The sequence below is a fragment of the Gavialis gangeticus genome, unplaced genomic scaffold (assembly GCF_001723915.1).
Source record: "Gavialis gangeticus isolate Ggan-Ray unplaced genomic scaffold, GavGan_comp1, whole genome shotgun sequence".
In the NCBI taxonomy this organism is placed as follows: Eukaryota; Metazoa; Chordata; order Crocodylia; family Gavialidae; genus Gavialis; species Gavialis gangeticus.
The window spans coordinates 67,551,556-67,568,585 of record NW_017729022.1 but is presented as its reverse complement, the minus strand read 5'-3'; the positions used below and the strand labels follow the sequence as shown (position 1 = coordinate 67,568,585).

At 45.4% G+C, this 17,030-nt stretch overlaps 1 protein-coding gene across 1 annotated transcript in view; it reads right to left on the bottom strand.

Annotated features, from left to right (window-relative positions):
• Positions 1–17,030, bottom strand: part of SYN3 (synapsin III) — a 328,068-nt gene that overhangs the window by 6,222 nt on the left and 304,816 nt on the right. The window contains exons 9-10 of the mRNA XM_019515812.1: positions 14,959–15,061; positions 6,717–6,851 (exon numbers count right to left, since the gene is read on the bottom strand). Coding sequence (XP_019371357.1) covers positions 6,717–6,851; positions 14,959–15,061 — 238 coding nt within the window. The remainder of the gene's footprint in view (positions 1–6,716; positions 6,852–14,958; positions 15,062–17,030) is intronic.

Below are 17,030 nucleotides of genomic sequence, written 5' to 3'. Positions count from 1 at the left end.
CCATAAACTGCCTTACACTGGTCCATTCAGGTCTCAGTCTTGAAGGGGCTGATAAAGCCATGTGATATGCCAGTACTTCTCCAGCAGCCATGTTACAAGTGAAAATCTGTGCCAGAGTGAGAAGCTGCATTTTTTCTCTTTGCTATGCTTTTCTCTCTCTTGACTACTTGCCTTTTAAAGAAAACAGGGTCAAACTTCAACAGCTGCAAGACCAGCTCCAGACCATTTCAATTAACTTTTTCTCTTTCTGCAAAAAGTATAGTTAATGCCATCTAAAATATTATCTAAACAACAATCAATAAGGGCTTCTCCTTATCAAAAAAAAAAAATCTACAGGTAAAGGAAAAAGGAATAGATATTTTAGGATATTATAAAGAAAAATAATCTTCCATAATACCTTATATTCTAAATGCCATGTTTTTCCTCCTTTCCCTCTGTCTCTTTAATAAAGGGTTAAAAAGATTTTTTTAGTGGTGGCTATCACAATAAGGGGTTTCCTAAATGTCAGCGGGCAGGACTGCTGTCCCACACATAGCTTTCCAATATGTCAACAACACCCATGAAGGGATCTCTAGTCTGGCTTTGCTCTTCTTCCTCTGCCTGGGCTGTGCTGCCGGAGTTCACAATAAGGGGTTCATCAGCAGTGCAATTATGGCATCTTGCTACAACTCCACAGACATGAAATCAAGCCCCTTTAGTCTTATATCAAAGCAAATGGTTGTAAAAGGTTACATGGCCACTTAAGTTGGGAAGTCAAAGGCAGCTGGATGTAACGCTAGCTATATCATTGCCTTGTGTGCCACTGCCTACAGAATGGGCATGCCTTAACCTTATGGTTTGTAAAACCATAAGGTTTGTAAAACCATTGGCTTTTTCTGTCACAATAAGAGAAAGCCAGAGGGAACAGTCTGACCTGTTGAGAAAGCCCAGCTGTGGGGATAGGGAGTGTCCTGTTAGGGGCTTTAAAAAAGCTACCAGAAGGGTAAGTGGGGGAGGAGGAGGAAGTGGATTGTGAGCACAATAGCTTGCTATGTGGAGGGGTCAGGCTATTGTGCTGGGGCCAGAGCCAAAGGTGCTCCCATCTTTGTGTCCAGAACAGAGCAGCAGGGTCTGATTTTGTTTGTTTATATGTTTGCTCATTTGTTGCTTAAAGACTTTTATTTGGGAAGACCAGCTGAGAAACTCCTCAGGGAAGAAAGCCAGCCAGAAGGCTAGGTAACCTGCCTACACCTTGGAACACACTCAATCATTTCATTTTATAACAGAGAATAAGAGTTTCATTAGCATCTTGTCCCTCATTCAGCCCAAGTCACACCCTTTTAAATGTAACAGCACCAATACAAAATTTGAAGTTACTATTGTTAACCTTGCTATGGTGAACATGGATCTTCAAATACTTGAAGGGCTGCCATAAAGAAGTGGGAAAGCACCTTTTCTTGTTTGCTGCAGGTAGGAGGATGCTGACTAATGGCTTGAAGTTGCAGCAAAGTAAGTTTAAATTGGATATCCAGAAAAAATGTCACTGTTAGAACAGTGAGGCAGTGGAACAGACTGCCTAGGGAAGTTGTGGACTCCATCACTGGAGGTGTTCAAGAAAAGCCTGGAGAGCCATTGGTCAGGGCTGATCATCGCCTGCTGGAATTCACCATCCAGCGCAAGGTGGCAAAGGCCTGCAGCAAGGCAGCAGCTCTGGACTTCAGGAGGGCGGACTTCAATGAGGTAAGGAGAATAGTCGGGGAGGCACTGAGGTCCCAGAGGGGAGGGGAGTTGGGTGTCCAAGAAGAGTGGTCATTTCTTAAGGAGACGGTCCTCCAAGCCCAAAGGGAGGTAATCCCAACATGGATCAAAGGAGGCAAGAGGGCACAAAAGCCCTCTGGTGTGGTGCCAGAGGACTGGAAGAGGGCCAATGTGGTTCCCATTTTCAAAAAAGGGAGGAAGGAGGACCCAGGAAACTATAGGCCAGTTAGTCTTACCTCGATCCTGGGTAAGTTTTTTGAGAGAATTATCCTGGCGCATGCCCACAAGGGGCTAGCAGGGGAGATTATGCTTAGGGGCAACCAACACGGGTTCATTAGAGGCAGGTCCTGTCAGACCAACCTGGTGGCCTTCTATGACCAAGTCACAAAATCCTTAGACACAGGGGTAGCAGTGAATGTAGTCTTTCTGGACTTTAGGAAGGCCTTTGACACTGTCTCTCACCCCATTCTCATTAAAAAACTAGGGGACTGTGGTGTCGACACCCACACAGTCAAATGGGTCGCCAACTGGCTGGAGGGCCGCACCCAGAGAGTGGTGGTGGATGGGTCATTTTTGACCTGGAGGGATGTGGGCAGTGGGGTCCCCCAGGGCTCGGTCCTTGGGCCTGCACTGTTCAACATCCTCATCAGCAACTTGGACAAGAGGATAAAAAGCACCCTGTTCAAATTCGCAGACAACACAAAGATGTGGGGGGATGTGGGCACGCTAGAAGGGAGGAATAGGCTGCAATGAGACCTAGACAGGTTACAGGGGTGGGCGGATGAGAACAGGATGGGTACTAAAGAAACTTAGTAGTCATGGGGTAAAAGGTACATTCTTGCTATAGACCATAAATTAGCTTACAGACAGAAAACAAGGACTCTGTTACTGATCATAGAATCATAGAGAATCATAGTGAAGTGGGGCGGGAAGGGACCTGCAGAGATCATCTAGTCCAACCCCCTGCCTGAGGCAGGATCATTCCTATTCAAACTCTCCCATAGAGACAATAATATAAACTCTACATAACACATCAACCCTGAAACAACACAGGCCTAACACCCTAACCTACTACAGGTAAAGCAGGCAATCCCCAACAGGCAATGTCCTGCTTCTATGAAATGTTTTCTATATATGCTTAAGAGATCCCAGATAGAGGGCCACATGCCCTACTACAAAGGAAGGCATCACCCCCTTCTTCCCCCTACCCCCATCCATATCAACCTGACTACAGGGTAAAATTACTTCCTGATCCCAAATAAGGCAACCGGTCTGACACTGAGTGGAAGGGCAAGATCCTCTAGCCAGGAACATCCAGCTTGGGTCCAAGCAGGAGCATTGGCATCCCCCAGTCAAAGTCCCTAGCCTTGGTTGTATCCAACACCCAATTGTCAAGTATAGGTGCTATATGGCCATGCTCCCCAATGGCCTGGCACTTTGTTGAGCTGAGCCCTGGGGAGAACTGGAAGGTTCTGCAAATACCAACCTGTAATACCCATCTGTCACTTGCCACACTTCGATGTTTCTTGTTACTTGTCGGGAGGTGAATGCATATTGAGTAATAACCTTCCCTGTTCACTCAGGGTGTTGGCTGTTTTCACTCTTTCACACTCACCTCCTCCTCCAGCCCCTGCTTCATGGGCCCAGCAGTCCCACTCCACTCCCTAGCATGGGTTTCCTTAAATGCAGCTGGTGCTCTTCTGGTCCCCTGAGGACCTTCTCTGCAGTGGTTAACAGGGGATCAACCACTGCCAAAGCTCCCAGCTCTGGTCACCTCTATTTTCTGTGGCTCCTCTCTGGGGCCAGAATTACCAGTCTGGGGGCTTCTTCCACCAATACGGAAGGAGCATATGCTCCAAAACCTCATCAGCTTGTCTTCTCCACTGGGTTGGCCTCTCCCCACACTGGAGGTAAGCACTTCCTGTACCTGTCCCTCCAGGCTTTCCTCCTGCTCCCCTCTCTTCCCTTCACATCAATGCCTGTGGGAAGGCTTAAAAAAACCGTGACATGTAGCAGAAAACAGGGGAGGAGGTGGAGGGGCAACCAGCAAAGCCTAGAAGCATGGAAAATACCCAAGGTAGAACATAGATATAACTATAGTTTCATAGTTGGTAGGGTTGGAAGGGACCTGAGCAGATCATCAAGTTCGACCCCCTGCCATGGCAGGAAAGAGTACTGGGTTCAAATGACCCCAGCGAGGTGTTCATCCAGCCTCCTCTTAAAGACTCCCATGGTAGGAGCCAGCACCACTTCTCTTGGAAGTTGGTTCCAGATGCTAGCTGCCCTGACAGTGAAGTAGCACCTCCTGATGTCTAGCCTGAATCTACCCTCTGCCAGCTTGTGACCATTATTTCTTGTCACTCCTGGGAGTGCTTTGGGGAACAGAGACTCCCCCAATGCCTGCTGGTCCCCTCTGACCAGTTTGTAAACGGCCACTAGATCCCCTCTCAGCCTTTTCTTGTGGATCTGAATAGGTTCAGGTCTCTTAGCCTCTCCATGTATGGCCTGACCTGCTGCCCCCTGATCATGTGCGTGGCCCTCCTCTGGACCCTCTCCATGTTGTCCACATCCCACCTGAAGTGCGGTGCCAAGAACTGGATGCAGTACTCCAGCTGTGGCCTGACCAGTGCCGCATAGAGGGGGAGGATCACCTCCTTGGACCTGCTCCAGATGCATCTGTGGATGCACAGCAAGCTATGGTTGGCCTTCCTGAGTGCATCCCCACACTGCTGGCCCATATTCATTTTGGTATGAATAATGACTCCGAGATCTTTTTCTGCCTCTGTGCTGACGAGAAGGGAGTTCCCCAACCTGTAGGTATGTTGCTGGTTCTTCCTCCCCAAGTGCAGTACCTTGCACTTGTCAGTGTTGAAACCCATCCTGTTCTCAACCGCCCACCCCTGTAACCTGTCCAGGTCTGATTACAGCCTATTCCTCCCTTCTAGCGTGCCCACTTCTCCCCACATCTTAGTGTCATCTGCGAATTTGAACAGGGTGCTTTTTATCCCCTCGTTCAAGTTGCTGATGAAGATGTTGAACAGTGCAGGCCCCAGGACCAAGCCCTGGGGGACCCCACGGTTCACATCCCTCCAGGTCAAAAATGACCCATCCACCACCACTCTCTGGGTGCGGCCCTCCAGCCAGTTGGTGACTCATTTGACTGTGTGGGTGTTGACACCACAGTCCCCTAGTTTTTTAATGAGAATGGGGTGGAAAAAAAGGAATTCTTGTTGTCCTTGATCTGGGTAGCTAGTCACTCGCTACTTTCTGGAAGAATGCTCAGTGAGATACTAGAGAAGGAATAACGAATTCTAGGAATGGTGCAAGATAAAAGTTCGAAGAAGTTGTGACTTTCAGACCCAATCAGATCATGATCTACCAACTTTTTGTTATTCTGTTATCTGTTTGTAATGGATGTTTCAGACAATTTGTCAGGAGCAGATGCAAGTTTACCAGTCTATAAATTCTTAGATCATCCTTAGAACCTGTTTTAAACATTAGTTTACATACATTTGCTATGCTCCATTCCTGAAACAGTAGCTGTTCTTACTAAGAAATTACATGTTTTCATTAGTAATTTAGCCACTCCACTCTGAGCTCCATCAGAACTCTTAGACGTAAGAATTTGGCTCCCTGACTTATCACTTTTTTTATAAATATCACTTTGCATCAGTAGCTCATCTGTCACTTAAGTCTCTGGGAGTACTTCATCTCCAGCTACCTCTCTGATGTCCTCAGGGAGACTGGTGCAAAGAAATTGGTTTCTCAGAAGTGTCCTTATCTTCTGTATTTGTTCTATCCAATTCCTGATGATCCAGAAAACACACCATTTCTTTACTGGCTTTTTGTTTCAGATTCTCGTAAAGGATCTCTTGTTTTGTTCTAACCCTTCTAGTTATTCACTTTTCAAAATTCAACTTGGCTCCAATTCCTTATTACTTATTGCCTGCTGTAATTAATACCTCTGTTCAGTGGCTTCACTAGGGTCATATTTCCTTATCTTGATGGATTTCTGTTTTTCTGCAATATGTTCTCAAACCTTGCCATTTAGCCATGTTAGTTTACTTTTTCACTTTCCTCATTCCTTTTTTTTTCAACAGTACATTTGCCTTCTGAAAGACTCATTGTTTTCCTAAGCAGCATCCATGCTGACTCCAATGGCATCAGATGCCTCTAAAGAGCCTCAGAGGCTTCATCAACAGTGAACAAGACCACTTGGTTTGGTTTTATAAGGGATTGAATCATGTGTTGCTGGTGATCATCTTAGAATATCTTCCTATTCTCTGTGTTTTCATTATAATCCCTGCAAAAAATATCAGACTTCACTTTCCCTAGAGGGAGGAGGATATAATCCATCCAGCCTTTGCCTGGCACAGGTCTGATTTACTGAATTTATTTTACGCCATGCTATAAAATTGATTCTGCCTTCCTAGTTCACTGTTCTGTCACCTCTCATAGCACCTCACTGGGCATATTATCATTTCCTGCCACCGTGCTGCCCAGCCTAACTCACCATAGCAATAACTGCCCCTTTGCTTGCACAGATGTTCCTACTGTTCCCTTCTGCTTCCACTCCCACATCAACTTCCCCCATCATTGTCTCCACTTCCCAGCAAAGTGTTGACAGTCTTTGTTTCTAATGATACTTCTTTTTATAGAGATGTGTACTCATGGTAAGTCTGCACCAAGTCACAAGGTGCAGTTATGTGTATCGATACATAAAACCAATGAATGCTTTAGACTAAGACAACAGTTCCATGGTAACACGGAGAAACACATTTTTCATGGACACACCATAAAAGATTTCTGGAAGAGCTCCCCCTGAACCAGTAACAGAGGACTATCCTGTACACTCCATGGCGTGACATCTCTTCCCAGCAGTAAAGTAGTGTTCAGTCTCCTGAGGCATTTGATTGGCCCAGCACCCATGAGAGCATGTGAAAACATTAGCTTGCCTGAAAGGCTCTGCCTGTCCTTACCCAAGGCCTTAGAGGTGAGGGCATAGATCCTGCAGTCACAAGAAGCTGAGCCATTTTGGAGACAACTAGATCAGCTATGAGCTGCCTGTCCTCCTCCACGTGCTCCCCAATAAGGGGCATTGAGCTGTCCATCACCTACGTGAAGAGAGAAAAGGACAATTAATAAGGAGCCTTCCCTATGGCAGGGGAAATTCTAGATCCACAATCTCACTCCAAGTTCCCTTGTGCTTCCACATCCCCAACCGCCTTTTCCTGTCATTTCCCTGTATTCTGAAGTGTAGCTGCCTGGCACCATGACAGGACCATTTCTCAGGTGTTGTGAAGCGAGGCCTCCTAGTAGTTGATGCCTAAGACAAAGGCTTTTTTTTAAAGGTTTCTGGTAGCTTCTTTGAACGACTGCACACACAATAGTTTATTTCTGCATCCTAAGTGGTTGCCTCATGTTTTTCAAGGATGGGTGTTATTCTGGCATGAACACAATGCATTACAGGCACACAGGACATGGGAAACAAACTGCAAGGAAACCTGCAGAGATTAAAGCAAAGGGTACTGGAGCAAACCAGGAAAGATTTGGTAGTAATCAATGCAAAGCTCTAATCCTAGGGAGAGGAAGTAAACAGCACAGATGCAAAAAAGACAGGATGTCACCAAACAGCAGCAACCATCCGAGGACAGTAAATTTACTCTCATCTGGCCTCCTTTAGAGTGGTCTGATATTGCTGTCATGTAAACAACCTATATAATTGCCTCTGGGAGTGTGAGGAAGCAAAAGTTCGGGGAGGAGTGAGGCCCTTGAAAGGTTCTCTTATTTAAGAAGTGGTCCACTTATTTAAGAAGGGTGAGAATTGCTGCTACATGCCACCTCCTCAAACATCATGAGAAAAGTTGCCTGTCATATTTCAAGTGCTTTACAAACATTAACTAAACCCTACATGAAAAACTTCAGTATGGTAGAGTGCATATTACCTCATCAACATATTTTATAGATAAAAATAGCAAGCAAAACTGAATGTTAGAAACTCAGAAAAGCAGTGTTAAAAACAGCATTCGTCTGACATGGAACTGACTTATATTCAAACAACCACCACAGCCATACTACAAACGGTAAGAGTCAACTCACAGAGGGAAGCAGAAACACTGGCATGCTTGTCTTCCATAGTTAGCCTTAAGGTATTCTCTTAATGGAATTCATTCATAGAGGGACCATCTAACATGATATGGATGACTTCATTTACAGATTACTCTTCAATGCCCTCAGTTTGACATCATTTTTAGTTTGTGTTCCACCTAAACTCATATGGGGCTCTGGTTACAGTTGTGGATAGCTTTAGGACCCAATGAGAAGTTTCATACCAAACTACATTGCTTTCTCCATGTATGACTTAAAAGGTATATAGGAGAGGTAAGGAAATTAAATAGCACAGGTCAGATAAATGCATTAAAGGCTTGCAGTTCCACAGCTATCTCCTTAGAGGTAACTGGGTTTGGTAGATATACAGATGTGGGAGCAGTGGCCAGGAGAGCCATAGAACATTGGATTTGGAATCCAATCCAGTTATTATTAGGGATTCTTATCAGCATATAAAGCCAAAGTTACCTCTCAGATCTTATATGGCACTGAAGTATGGGGTTATGCCACTAGTAATGATGTAGACATACCTTAGAAAAAGTTTTTTAGGGCTCTTCTGGCTCTTCCTCCCTCAACTCCTGCATCTTTTCTGAGCTTAGAGATGGGAATGGATTCTATTTTAACTAATATTATTATTAGAATGGCAGGATTTTGGTTTAAAATCCTGCCCCTTTTGCCATCTCGTCTGCTTACATTATGCTACGTAGAAGATGTTAATAATCCCCCTCCTCTCCAATCATCCTGGTTAGCTTTTCTTTCTTGCACTTTTGCACTTTCTGGGATGGGATACTATTTCAAAGATAATGAAAGATCTTTCTCTCCCATAGAAAAGGATCAGGCTTTCCAGAGGATATGAGATATTGCCAGGGAGAATGATTTTGCAGTGGTTAGAGCTACTTGCATAGCCCCTTTATATAGGCTTTGGAAATTAGATTGTGGGGGAGAAAGGTATTTACACTGGGATCTCAATAATAAATGGTGATCCTTTTTGACTAGACTCAGGACCAAACAGATGCCCACAGCTGTTCTGGCTGGATGTAGATTTTCCATTCCAAGGGCTAAAAGATGTTGCTCAGTCTGTCTAGGAGTTGTGGAAGATACTATCCACTATGTATTAGGCTGTTCTTTATATAATGACATAAGGAGAACCTATTTATTACTGTACTTGCAGAAATCAAGATATTTATCAAACAGAGAGAAATTAATCTGGCTTCTACAGCAAATAGATCCAAATGTAGTAAGCCGGCTTGCAATTTTTGCTTCAAGGCTGAGGCAATTAGAGTTAAATATCCTTATTACTGATACGAGTGACACATTTTAACATTAGATTTGATTTTATTGTCCCAGTTGTGGATCCACGTACAACAATATTATAGAATTCATGTCTTGATTTACTACTGTACTGATATTAATAATGTTTTTATGTTGGTGGGCTCTGTTTTTAGTATAATATTTGGAATTCGGTTACTTTGTTTAAACTTATTCATTCATAGATTTTGTAGACGTTAGGGCTGGAAGGGACCTTGGAAGGTCATCAAGTCCAGCCCGCTGCCCCAGGGGCAGGAAGTCAGCTGGGTTCATAGGATCCCAGCAAGATAAGCATCCAAATTTCTCTTGAAGGCATTCAATGTAGGTGCTTGAACCACCTCCGATGGCAGGCTGTTCCAGACCTTGGGGGCTCGGACAGTGAAGAAATTCTTCCTTATGTACAGCCTGAAACGGTATTGCAGTAGTTTATAACTGTTCAACCTTGTCATCCCTTGGGGCGCTCTGGTGAACAAACGTTCCCCCAGATCCTGGTGAACACCCCATATAAACTTATAGGTGGCCACCAGAACACCCCTGAGCCTGCGCTTTTCCAGGCTAAAGAGTCCCATAGCTCTCAGCCCGTTGTTGTAAGGTCTGTTTTCCTGACCTCTGATCATGCGCGTGGTTCTTCTCTGGACTCTCTCAAGCTTCTCCACATCCTTTTTTGAATTGTGAAGCCCAAAACTGGACACAGTACTCCAGCTGCGGCCTCACCAAGGCCAAGTACAATGGGAGAATGATGTCCTGAGATCTGCTTGAGAAGCATCTGTGGATGCAAGCCAGTGTTTTGCTCGCTTTACTAGCCGCAGAATCACATTGAAGGCTTATGTTCATATTATGGTTGTATGTGTGTTATGTCGTCTTAAGGAGCATGGCATTTAGCCAGAATCCTTAATAATAATAAATTGAAATTGAATTAGGGATTCTCACTAGCCATGTCTACACAAGACACTAACTCTTGCCATCATTTAGTACTTGCATACACAATGACTGTGCAGTGACTGGCATTACTGCACAGTAGCATCCCTGAATGGATTTATGGTGATGCTAACTGCACAGTAGCTTGTTACTACTCTGCAGTAGCATCGCGTCATGCTTTGTGCCATGTGATGCTAGTGCACAGTAGTAACGAGCTACTGCACAGTCAGTGTCTTGTGTAGATGCAGCCACTAGCATGTAGCTCTGTTGGCTCCTCTGGCAGGTGTTCCCACTTCACTTGGCAATGCTAGAACCAGCATGTAAGGGGAAAGGAAAGCCCCTTAAGTGTTAACTCTACTTACTCTCTCAATCTAACTACATATGGGTAGACTTATGACCACTAGATGGTGCCATTATTCTCCTTAGCAAGCTATCATGCAATAAAGTAACTTGACAGCTGCCTAGCTAGTAGTATAGTAGCTGTTGTGATACTTCTGTACTGAAAACAATATTTTCTTACACTCAAATGTTGGGAATGGCTTCCCGCAGCCATTGTAGCAGCAATTGATATAGCAGTTGAAGCATAAATGGAGAATATTAGAAACAAAGCCATCAGAGGCTAAATTTATCCTGTAGCAAGCCTACTTAAGCCAGGGGAGTTTCATTTGGCATCTAATTATTAGTGATTTCTGAGTCAACTTATTTCTGTGGCACTGAAAGAGGACAAACACTGCACTGGGCTAGCACTGGAGAAGGCAGGGTGAGGAACAGGCTGATTAGGAAGGTAATTTCTGTGGACTACATGATGTTTTCAGTTACTGTGCTTGCTTCACGTTTCTGCAATTGGCAGGATCAGAACCTGGCCCTGCATGGGTGACGTAAAATGAAAAGTAGGAAGAGTTGCAATGCAAACAGATTCCTCTCATCTCTTCCTGAGAAGCAGACCAAAGAACAGCCAAGTGAAGGGAGAAGATGTCAGCACATACAGACCCTGCCTTTGTAGTTGTCCAAGGTCAGCAGCTGTCTCCTGACACAGCTGCTGTTGCTTGATAAGGTATCACAGGGGGAACGGAAGGCGGCAAGGCAGAGAAGAGATCCTGGAAAACTCCTCCTCCCCCTTCTATCTTACACAGAGACCTGCAGGCTGGATTTGTTATTCTGTGTTCCCATGGATGAAAGTTGGGTGCTGGGTGATTTGAGGGAAGGAAGGAAACAGATGATTAGACATATCAAAGGTGCTGATAGAAAAATGGTGAAAGCATGGACAGACCTTCGTTCAAGTGGCAAGACCTTGGCAGTAAGCGTGGCTGGGGACAGAAAGCTTTGCTCTTGCAATAGACAGAGCACAGCTGGGTACATGGCCAAAAAGAGAAGAGAAATACAGAGTGAATCCAGTATTGATTATTCTTTAGTTCCATGAGTTGTTTTAGTTATGCTTCATTCTGCAATTAACCAGGCATTACTGGGTTTTTTTATATTATAGAAATTTGAGTCTCCATTGCTCACCATCCAACATGTACCTAGTATGCAGAGTCCTTTTGAAACCCCAGCCATTCATTTAGGTACCTAACTAGAAGCTGAACTCTTCTGAAAACCTGGCCTCAGTTGTGGGTTCTGAAATTCTAGCCATGTGACAAAGACCATCAGAGCAGAGAAAAACAAGGCCAGGGAGCTGAGACAAATTTGGAGCTCCCACCTGTGAATGAAATCAGCGGAAGGCACTCTAGGTCTGAATTTCATCTTTAAAATTAGTGGCGCAATGTGGGAAATAAAGGTGGTGAGATCAGCTAATAGAAAAGGTCATGGCGAACAAGCTGAAGGTAAATTTATAGTAACTACATCAAGTTCACAGAACATGCACTTTTCCTTCCCTGGGCTCATTATTTAATCTCTCCTGATTTGATTCTCTATTTGCCACAAGCAATTATGATAAATCTCAAACCACAGAACTGCCCATCTATCACTTGGTGAGCTTTTCTGACAGAAGTTTTTCATTAGGAAGAGTCATTCTTTAGCTTGGCCATGTTGTGCAAATTCACTATTTATTCAGTGAACTTTGCAACAATTTCTTACAACACAACACAGAAAAATTCTCTCTTTCATACGGTAAATCTCAGCGATTTGTAAGAAACACATTCATTTCTGGTCAAGAAAAATGCTCCGGGAACTGAAGCAAGGGATAGGAATTCTTTTCCAGCTTCTTCAGAACCAGCATGAACAGAAATTGTGCCTGTTTTGCTTTATTTTACTCCAGCGTTTCTCAACCTGTGGGTTGTGACCCAAAACTGGGTCGCAAGAATATATGCAAGGGTTGTGAGTAGTCATAGAAAAATGTGGAAAATCACAGATATTCTCCTTTAAAGAAGAAAAATGTAGGAATCTGTGGATTTCCCCTTGCAGGCTGACAGAGTTCCAGCCTGCAAAGGGCTGCTTGGGGCTGGGGGGAGTGGGAGGAGAGCGATCAGGCAAGGGATACCACATGCATGTGTGCAGGCAGCATAGAGAGCAGTTCCCCAGGGGGGACATAGATGGGGAGCAAGAGGGGCACAGGCAACGCATTGGGGATGCATGGGGGGGAACATGCCCCCTCAGTTAGTGCACCCACAGTGGGCATGGGGCTGCAGCCTGGCTGGACCAGCAGGGGCAGGAGCCACCTCCATGGCCCAGTGGCAGGAGCTAGAGGGCAGAGCTAGGCAGCAAGACTTGTTGCTGCTGCTAGGGACCCCATGCCAGCCGTGCTGCCAGCAGCATGAAGAATAATGGACAGGGGAGGAAGGGGCATGCTGCCCTTACCTCCTCCCAGTGCCAGCAGCTCCCCTCAGGCCATGGCTGTACCCTGCCACCATGGCCTGGATGCCACTGCTGCTCCCTTTAGGCCATGGCTCTACCGTGGAGAGGAGATGGGGTGGTGGGCAGTGTGGGTGGCTTGAGGGGAGTGGCAGCAGCAGCTGGACCATGGTAGTGTGATAGAACCGCAGCCTGAGAGGCGTGGTTGGTGTTGAGAGGAGGTGAGGGCAGTATGTTCCCCCCCAACCATTCTCCTCGCACTGCTAGTGATGCAGCTGGTGTGGGGGTCTTGAGAACAGCGAGTCTTGCTACCCTGCTCTGCCCTTCTGCACCAGCTCCCACTCACTGGGCCGCAGAGGTAGTTTCTGCCTGTGCCGGTCCAGCATGGCTGCAGCACACAAATCTGGGGGGATGGGCACATGCCCCCCATGTCTCCCTGGGGTCAGGACTGGCTATCAGTGCTTACAAATGGGTTCTGGTACAAAAAAGGTTGAGAACCACTGTTTTATTCTGCTCTATTTAGCTTTCTTTATGGTCAGTTTGTCTGGGGCTAAACTCTTGGCATGGCAGGTCCTCTGGGCTAAGTCCTCAGTCGGTGCAATCTGTTTTTCCCATTCAAAGATAACGTGGCTCTTTAATTTGTACCTGATGAAGCTCTTGCTCTCTCTATTTTTCCAGGGTGGATTTCTTTCATTGTGTGCAACAAAGTGAATATTGTAAGGGCAGGTTGGTACTCTCTGCACAGTGACATGCATACACAGAGACTGAGGTGAGAAGCCATTCCCTACCCCAGAGGCATACATTGAACAAAATGTGTAATCTCCCATTCCTTCATTTAGAGGCAGATGTGATGTGTACACGTTTATACACAGAGCCAGGGGTACAGAACTCCACTTCTTACATACAAACACATGCACACACAGGCAAACACACAGAAATGCAGGTGAGTAAACTTTCTTGGTTAACCCTTTCACACAGGCAGGCCTGCACACGCACACACCCACATAGATATAGAAGGGCATTGTAGGATCAGTGCAGTGAGTGTTTTTAAAGTAGCTGCACTTTTAAAAAGTTGCTGATGACTTCCACATAGGGGAAGGAGTGACAGTTGTTCCACTGTCATAACTTGGAACAGGCTAACAAATGTCTTCATTGCTGGCAGTGCACTTGCATCACATGCCTTTTGACAGGTCACTGGTCCCCAGAGATTAAATGCATAATCCTGGAATGTGCAGTCACTACAAGGCTCATGTGTTCTCATCAGTTTCCCAAACCTCAGCGGGTGGGACTGCTCTCCCACACATAGCTTTCCAATGTGTCAGCAGCACCCATGAAGGGATCTCTAGGTTGGCTTTTGCTCTTCTTCCTCTTCCTGGGCTGTGCTGCTGCAGTTTACAGTAGGTCAGATATGGAGCCTCTCTTCCAATAACATTGCATAATGACAGAGGACACTTGTTCAATTGCCAGATTTTCTTGGCCCCAAAGAGGATCTTAAGTTTCTGCTTTGATCTCCCTGCCAGCTTTTCTTTTTCCACCCTGTCCTGATGACCTGATCATGCTACTCAACCCACTCCCAAGTTCAGCCCCACTGGAGTGGTAAGACTCATGTGGAACCTTTGTGTTCCCAGCCACAGTTTCTCTTGCTAATGTGTTTCTGGACATGACATCCACAAGCTGTGTCAGGGATTTGTCTCCTTTGTCTGCTTTCTTAATAAACTCTGAGATATCCATGCCCTGAGTAAGACAGTGAGGCTTATTCCCAGTGCTTAAGGACCTCTTTTTTATTGCTTTGGTTAATCATTAGTTTCTGCATAGTATGTCCCCTGCTCAAACTGACTCCTAAACCTGATCTCTGAGCCTGACTCCCAATCTTTATCTTAACCAAGGAGTCCAGTTGAACGCATTAGGCTGCTTGACTGTGATTCAGAATTTATACATGGGCATATTAATTGGAGAAAATATCCAGGCATCTAGGGAAAGAGTATATATGTGGACAGAGTACATGTGCATGTGTCAGCATGTCAATGCACACACTAAACCTGGTGAATATGGGGGTGTACAGATCTCGAAACATATTGGTCAAAAGGAACATGGTCTCACCTCAATGATATAGTCTTTCCCATCCTTGCTGTGGACAGCTTTGACAGCACAAATATCAAGACCTCCAAACATCTCTGCACAGGCATCCGCCCAGAGTCTATACCTGCAGAAAGGGCATAGACACATGGCTTATCTGGCTGCTTAAAGATCAGAATAAGCAAGTTCTCTTAGTAGACAGCCAAACCTTCCCACCAAATACAAGGACATATGACTTTCTGCCTCTATGTATAGAAACTTTGGAACATAACACCGGCTGGCAAGGAAAGCTATCTCCCTGGGCTACACCCCTCCCCCTTCTGTATAAGTGATGGATAGTGCAAACAGGAGGTCTAGCACAATGACACCTCCCATTCTCCTTCATTCCATACCATTTCACTCCTCCTCCTTATACGCCCTCCAAACATTCTCTTGGCATTTACATGTGTCAAATCTTCCCCATTTAATTGCCAGTTAGCCCAGCTACAAGTATTTATCTCAATTAATCCTCCCTCATAAGTATTTTTTTCTTGTTCTTCCCCAAATTTCCTCCACTATGTTGGCAGCCTTCTGATGCTGAGATACCCAGAACATGAAAAGCTACAAGAGAACTTGATAAGGAAAAGCCTCCATGTTTTGTGACCTGATGCCTTTGCATACACAGACCCATAGGCCAGGTACAGACATTACACGTTTACAGGTATAAGTAGTCGGAAACCGGTCGATACCTGTAACAGAACAGAAGTGTGGCAAACAAAACTGGTCCATGCCCATAACAGAACAGAAGTTCAGCACATATAGACTGGTTTAAAAATGCAGAACCTGGTCTAAGATTTGCTCCCCCCGGCCCTCCCCACCCTCAATGATGAACGTGTGGTCTGTTTACTACTATGTTTACTACTACTGTTTACTATCTAAACTATGCCGTTTATGGGAAACCTCATAACTTAGATTGATTCTGTCTTGGGCTTTTTGAATGTCTGTACCTAGCCATAAGGCATTACATTGCTTATTTGTATGCTCCATATCATCACATTGCAAGCCCTAATGAATTGTTCCCAATCACCTCTATATGTCTGAGATATTACTACTTTCCAGGTATTTCCCTCATGTTGAAGGTACAGTGCTTTGTGAGAGGGAGAGCAGGATGTACTATGCGATGATAGGTGTCCCTGCTCCCAGCTGTCCCAGCACTGGAATATGAGCTGGCATGAACAAGAAGCCATGAATGATACAGTGCTGCTCTCAGCTGTCCCTGCATTGGAAGATAAGGGCGGGGTGGGGGGACAAGAGCTGTATTATAATGGGGACCACACAGCTGTCCCTCCAGGGGAAAAAAAGAGGGACTGAGCCTGGTTGGTTTTTCTTTCTGTGCAGCTGTGCTGCTGTCCTGACTATTCCAATTAAAAAAAAAATCTGAAAGCAGAAGATCTTTGAGCAGGGTTGTTGCATGGGGGCAGCTGAAACAGGAGAATACTGAAGATCTCAGAGCCACACTTGCAGACTAATGGGGGATGAGAGTTCTGGCCAATTAGACTTTGCACTCAAAGGCAGGCAGAGCAGCTTGATCCTCATGGTCTAACAATCAACTGACAGGAACACAAGGCTGCAAATGGGGGAAGAATGAAAACAACTTATACAAGTAATGGAAGCTTCTTGGCTGCTCCTTGTCCCAGTAAGGAAGCAAAACATAGCTGCCCAAACCCTTGCAACTGGGCTGCTCAGATGTAAGGTTACATCAGCCCCTATTATTCAGAAAGTTACACAGCTTGTACTATAAGGATAAAGTCCCTCTGGCAAGTCAGTTCTTTCCCACATTTGACTGGATGAGGAGGCGGTACCAGGAATGCATTGTTTACACTGCGGATAAACCCTGTGAATCAAGCAGGTTGCTCATGGACATGTGGTAAGCTTGGTGAAGCCCACTCATCAGCAGCTGCAAGTGGATGCCGGTCACAAATCATTGAGTTGCTCTCCTGGGAGCCACGGGCATTACTGAGGAAGACTGCAAGGTGCCTGGTGTCCAAATCCAGGCTAGGGCACAAATGAGGGTGGTACGAATGACGCGGCAAGAGGCAACCCTGACCGCATTATGA